The 6,343-nt window shown below is 33.9% G+C and overlaps 1 protein-coding gene across 1 annotated transcript; it reads right to left on the bottom strand.

Annotated features, from left to right (window-relative positions):
* Positions 1–328: 328 nt before the first annotated feature.
* On the bottom strand, positions 329–4,843 carry LOC105773620 (ATP-dependent 6-phosphofructokinase 3). The gene is made up of 13 exons (XM_012595652.2): positions 4,107–4,843; positions 3,809–3,855; positions 3,669–3,708; positions 3,499–3,561; positions 3,260–3,397; positions 2,773–2,931; positions 2,619–2,672; positions 2,468–2,536; positions 2,217–2,346; positions 1,682–1,947; positions 1,526–1,574; positions 1,239–1,393; positions 329–857 (listed from the first exon to the last, which is right to left on the bottom strand). Exons 1-13 carry the CDS (start codon positions 4,431–4,433, stop codon positions 687–689), a joined length of 1,668 nt encoding a protein of 555 aa, XP_012451106.1. The 5' UTR covers positions 4,434–4,843; the 3' UTR covers positions 329–686.
* Between the last annotated feature and the right edge of the window lie 1,500 nt (positions 4,844–6,343).

Below are 6,343 nucleotides of genomic sequence, written 5' to 3'. Positions count from 1 at the left end.
AGGGAGTCTCATGCTTGTTTAGCATTTGGGGCAACAACAACAACAACAATGAAAGCTATTGCAAGTATGTGTAATCGGGATTAGGATCCCTTCATCTAGTGAAGGTTGGCACAAGAATAAAGCCATGGAGATGGTTGTAAATATTATGACCTCGTATGAGCATAGAGAATTGAGCTTTCCATGTCGAGAAATTGTTAATGCCACTTAAACACAGTAATTGTGAAGGAAGTATTATCATTGTTGACAGTCAATAAGACCAAGACTAATGAGATTCGGTATTGGGAAAAAAAGAACCTTCACTCTGATTTAATAGTTCTGATACCATAAATTTAACAAATAAAAGAAGACTAGATAATTTTATTCAATCGCCACAAAATGTTTTATATCAAGCTGAAATACAACAGAGAAGCATGACAACGTCAAGTGCTAATATTTATTAGCATATGTAACTTTTCCATTAGCAAGCAAACTAAGCATTCTTAATATAAAATAAAATAGAATCCAATAAAGCATTGGAGCATAATTTCTGCCAGAAACCCAAAAATAAATAAATTAAAACTCAAGTTTAAAACCCAAAAATCAACATGCCCAATGGCATACAACAGAATTATTGAGGACCTTATGGAAGAACACTAGGCAGCTGCCTGGATGACTATTGTAACTATGCGGTACACATTTGCATGACCTCAATTGGGGCTACACTTTCCATTATCCAACAATTCGTTTGAGGATTCTTCATGGCCCTGGTCTTCAAGGATCTCTTTGGGGCACAAAAAGCTTGGTTGATTCGTCGAAGACAGGAGCCTTGCCCACATCCTATCTGTTATCACTACCTTGTTCTGTGTCTCGGTAATCCGCTGCACACCAAAATAATCCAAAACTAAAACCCCATATGAAACAAGTTTTCTGGTGTGTTACACCGGCACATCCTATCTGTTATCTAATCTAATCTAATCACCAAAGTTCATATGTAACAAGAAAGAGTTGGATGATACGTTTCAAGGACTAATAGAAGCTTTAAGGTATTCTGTAAATAGCCTGAACATCGGCAAGACACAAGATTAACTGATCACCGTCAGAAGTGATGCATGCAAATAACCAGAAAGGTTCATCATTGCAGAAGGGATACTAAAATCACACCATCTTTGAATACTATGGCATTAAGCATGCAACAGAAAAACAATGATTTTTGAGATGAAATTTTCAAATCAGAACTCTTTACGTCATTTCAAACTCACATAGAATGGTATGTATGTCTGCCTGCCATTCACAAGACCGCTTGTGAAGCCGGTGTACCCAGCCATTGCTCCATGCACAGCACTTTGAGCAAGAAGTGTGCAGTAAACATTGTCAGATGCATTGCTTGGAATAGCACGGATCATATAAGTAGGATCTGCCATAAAATGAAGAAAATTTCTCAACTTCTGCCATTAACTAGCAACTCAAACTGAAAAACACCTACAATTTTCTTTCCCTCTTGCGAAAAGAAACCTTCCAAAGCGTATTAAATATTTATTCTACTAACCTATATATTTGAGGTTTATTGTCATCTTCCTTTCTTTTGAGAAGTGGTCCTGCAAATGACAGTCAAAAACCAAAATGAATGTCACATCAAAAAGTTCCATATTATATATCATTACGTGCCTGTGAATTGTTCCTAAGTTGGAACCACGTAGCATACCTTGATCCTCTGTGATATCCATAAAGCAACATCCTGCAGAAGCCTGTTTCCTGAAGCATCTTTCTGTGTCATTGATTGCAAGCTCTCAGAAAGCAGCTCCTGTCCTGCACCCTCTGCTATCACAAGAACCATATGCCCATTTTCTTTAAGTCGCCTCTCAATGTATTCAAAAAGTCCTCCAGGTCCTTCAAGATAAAAGGGAGACTCTGGTATCAAGCAACAATCCACATCTCGGCTTGCAAGAGTAGCATACATTGCAATAAAACCTGCACAAGTTGCGGGATTAGATTGCATTTAAAAAAAAACAAAAACAAAGGAACAATCTGACAGAGTTTCAGGAAACAGAGATGCATGATAAGAGGGAACGTAAACTCATCTGAAGAAGAAAAGCATAAAGGAACAAAACCAGTATAATTCTAAATGATACAACTTAAAATAGAAAAGATTTATTTAAATGTCATAAATTGATAGTTGTAACTCTCACTTTTGAAATTCAGAATTAACACTTCAAATAGAGACCAAACAGGAAACTTACCACTGTAGCGACCCATCAACTTCACAAGACCAATGCCATTCTCAAAACTTTCAGCCTCAACATGAGCAGCATTAATGGCACGCTGAGCCTCCTCAACAGCAGTGTCAAAGCCAAAGGACCTGTCAATAACCTATCATGCATGAAAAAGAAACAAAAGTTAAAAGACCATGTCACAACCAAATAAAATAGTGGCAATTTCTAGCATGCTTCTGGTTCAGCAAGATTCTATACAAGCCAGCCAAGAGGATTACCGGGATATCATTGTCAATGGTTTTAGGGATTCCAGCAACTGAAACTTTGAGACCACGCCTTCTAATTTCCTGTAAAGTACACAATATTTTTTTTTAGTATGTACAAAATTGCATAGCACATCAATGTCTGTATATTCTATTAAAGACTCACCTCAAATATAACAGATGCACCTCTCTGAGTTCCATCTCCACCAATAATGTAAACCTAAGTTCCATCAATATGTCAGATAGGTAAGTCTTGATCATGATAACTAATTATACTTTATTGGCAACAATCACAAATATCATAGTATTTTTACACAAACCTGATTAATTCCACGATCCTGAATGCTGTCAACAATCTTTGAGGTATCATGGCCACCTCGTGATGTTCCAAGGATAGTTCCACCACGTTTATGGATATCATTGACAACCTTAGGATCTAAATGCACAGTATTTTTAGCATAAAAACCCCGATATCCTCCCTACAAATGCAAGAAACTCATTAATTGGTGATGCACCAACTCAATAAATGATGGATGACATATTTCGAAACATCTGATCAAGGGAAAATCATACCAGCATGAAAAATGTTAGGTTGACACATTTAATGAAGTCCATATAATAAGCATTTATATGTTTTCCTTAAGTCATTAAGATGGGGTGCCATTATTAGCAAAAGTTAGAGCCAAACACTATTATTGATTCAGGAAAAACTTTTTTCTATTTTTTTTATTTAATAGATGTAGGGGAAATGAAAAAGATTAAAAAGAACTCCACTCCAAACAAACTCGAGGTGGAATGATCACTTACATCTATCCCCGAAACTTTCTTCACACCATACATGTGGAACAAGCCGCATACTATCTCTCTAATCACGGTGTTGAGTCCAGGGCAAAGACCACCACACGTTACAATACAGGCATGAACGTCATCGGAGTCGAAATATATCTAGGTAACCGTCAAATGCCCCAACACATTATCATAAAAACATGTCAGAGTTTTCATCATGCCACATTTTATACACAAGGTAGATGATGTTAAACGCATACCTTTTGACGTGGTCCAGCTCGTCGGAAATGTACTCCTCTTGGACTATTCTTGTGAACAACAATCTATAAAGACGAAGAGATATACATATATATATATCAAAACCATATCACTTTTAATAAATAAAGAATCACGGTAACATAGCATTAAAAAGGAAAATATGAGAGCTAACCTTTTGAGGAACGGTGTCATCTACATGGACAAAATATTGCCTGGTGAAACAGGGGAATCGATCCAATTAATACAAATTTTTTACAATTAATATCAAATAAATTTGTTTAAAAAAAAAAAAGAGTTGTGAAATGGGCTTACTTAACAACTGAGTATGCAGGATTGTCTTGCAACGGATTCGAATAAACCTTTAACATGAAAAAGGTAACATAAAATCAGATTCAAAACTGTCAGAAACTACTTTTAACTAATTTATTATCAATTAACTATGAAAAGAAGAGATGAATATTAAAAAATGGAATCTGAAACTGTGATTTGTTGCCCAGAAAAGAGAATGGTAAAAGCTTTTCAAAAGACACATTACTTTTGCTTTTCCAATTCTTTTGATCAGAACAGGGAAAACGATAACATAATCGAGGGGAAAATAAATTATACGTACAGGAAGATCAGGGATGTAATCCGATAAGTGAGGGACATCTTCAAGAACATAACCACCTGGACCGTTGACGATCTTAGGCTGTGGGATCTCAGGCGAAGCGGAGGAAGACATCGTCGGAGATGTCGAAGACTTGATCTTCGAACGACGGGAACTACTCAACCTTAAACGACAAGAACGGCGACTATAACCGAAACTAACCGTACTGAACTTTCTCAAATTAAAGAAACCCAAACTGGATGGCAGCGAGTTGTGCTTAATCCTACTGTTGCTATTGTTGTTCAAAGAAGGGAAAGACGACGTGGAGGAAGGGGCGAGAAGGGAATCCATTCAACGAGACATGGAGAAGGGTGCTTGGAAGGGAAAGAAAAATAAGAAAGCCCCATATTTATAGGAGAAAGGCACTGTTTTGACTACAAAAATGAAAACTGGACGAGCGAGCTTGGCTTTCGTGAAAATGGCTTTATATAGCAGGAGGAAGAGGGTGGAAAACCTGGTTCCGCCCTCGTTGAATATTTATGTGGTTTTTGACGCAGAGAAGAGAAGGGATCGTACGGACTCGGTTATTCCTTTTGGAACCTTTTCCCAACTTGGGTTGTTTTACTGTACCATTCACAGCGAGGGAAGTCGGAAGGAAAATGAAGCTTCAGTTTTTTATTTCTTCGTTAAACTTGGGTGATACTTGGTCAAAAAGAGAAAACAACGGATTGGCTGGAGGGTCTGGTTTTTCAGTCTTTTGGCTGGACAAGCTAATACCAGGGTAATCACGCACACTGGATGAACCTAATGGAGCTAAGAGCTATAGGTTTAATCACCCCTTCAGTCCCTGTACTCCTAGGACTTTTGAAGTTAATCCTTTTTCTTTTAATTCCAATAATTTAAACCATCTACTTATCTGATTTCTTTTATAAGAAGAAAAAGGAAAGGAAGTAATAACCAACTATTTAAATTTAAGAGAAGTTAATTAGCAGTATTATTAATTAAAATGTAAAGACGAGAATTTAATTTATGGAATTAAAAGGAGTAGAGGGACTGAAAATAGAATTAGTAATAGAATCTAAGACAAATGACAAATTATGACCACCCACATGTGTGTCTAAATTTTGTCCATACAATGATAGCATCTCTTTCCAAACCTGAGAACAGTGTTTGATTTGGTAACCAGAGGTAAAAGCAGGTGATTTATGACGATCATTTTTCAAAGTTGGACTTGGGGGGTTCTTTGTTTCATTTTTAACCCTTTCGGCCCGCCACCTTCGATTACTTTTTTCCCTTGCCGTGAAACTAAAATAGAAGGTTCCGCTGACCGGTGGAGAATAACATATTTTCCGAATATTAGTAAAAATCTTGATTTTTTCTTTTCTACAGAGTTTGGCCTTTGTCCATTCTACATAACTAAATAGAGGTGACTGCTCAAATTTTAATTTAATAATAAAATATTACCGGGGAAAATTAGTAATATATGCGAATTTCAACCAAAATTTAAGATTTAATAGTTAATCGTGCTTTCAGGCGTATTTTTTATTTTTATTTTAATTAATAAATCTTTTATTCATTTACTAAATATGTAATTATATAATGAGAATATATATTTTATTTTAAACAACATTTTATATATAATTTTATATTTCAAATATTTATTTTCTCCACTTACAATGTGGGTATGATAAGTTCTAATATTATCAAATCAATTAATTATTTCAAATATAATTATTTTAGTAAATATAATTTTATATATAAAATATTTATTTTTAATCTATATCATGAGTGCAGTAAATTTTAGTATTATTTATTTTTGTATGTGTATTTGAAATATCTTGCATATATATCATTATTTTATAATATTAAAATTTACCATACCCACAATATAAGTAAAAATATAATAATATTTGAAATATTTTACGTGTAAGGATAATAATGATATTTGAACTAATTTTTGATTCTATAATATTCAATTTGTAGGTGGAAAAAAATATTTGACACATAAAATTATATAAAAAATAAATTAATTGATACTCTTAAAAATAAAGTATTTTTAACCTGATATATATCAAAATATTTTTTAAATTATATAACTATATATTTATTATTTTGTTTATATAAATAAAGGAGTCATTAATTAAAATATTTTAAACATAATTAAATATATTTTATTATATAATTATTATTTTATTTATATAAATAAAATATTAATTAAAAATAAAATAAAAGAATTTGAGAAGAACATGTTTATTAATTAA

Source organism: Gossypium raimondii, chromosome 6 (genome assembly GCF_025698545.1).
Source record: "Gossypium raimondii isolate GPD5lz chromosome 6, ASM2569854v1, whole genome shotgun sequence".
NCBI lineage: Eukaryota > Viridiplantae > Streptophyta > Magnoliopsida > Malvales > Malvaceae > Gossypium > Gossypium raimondii.
This window is presented reverse-complemented; position numbering and strand designations above follow the sequence as displayed.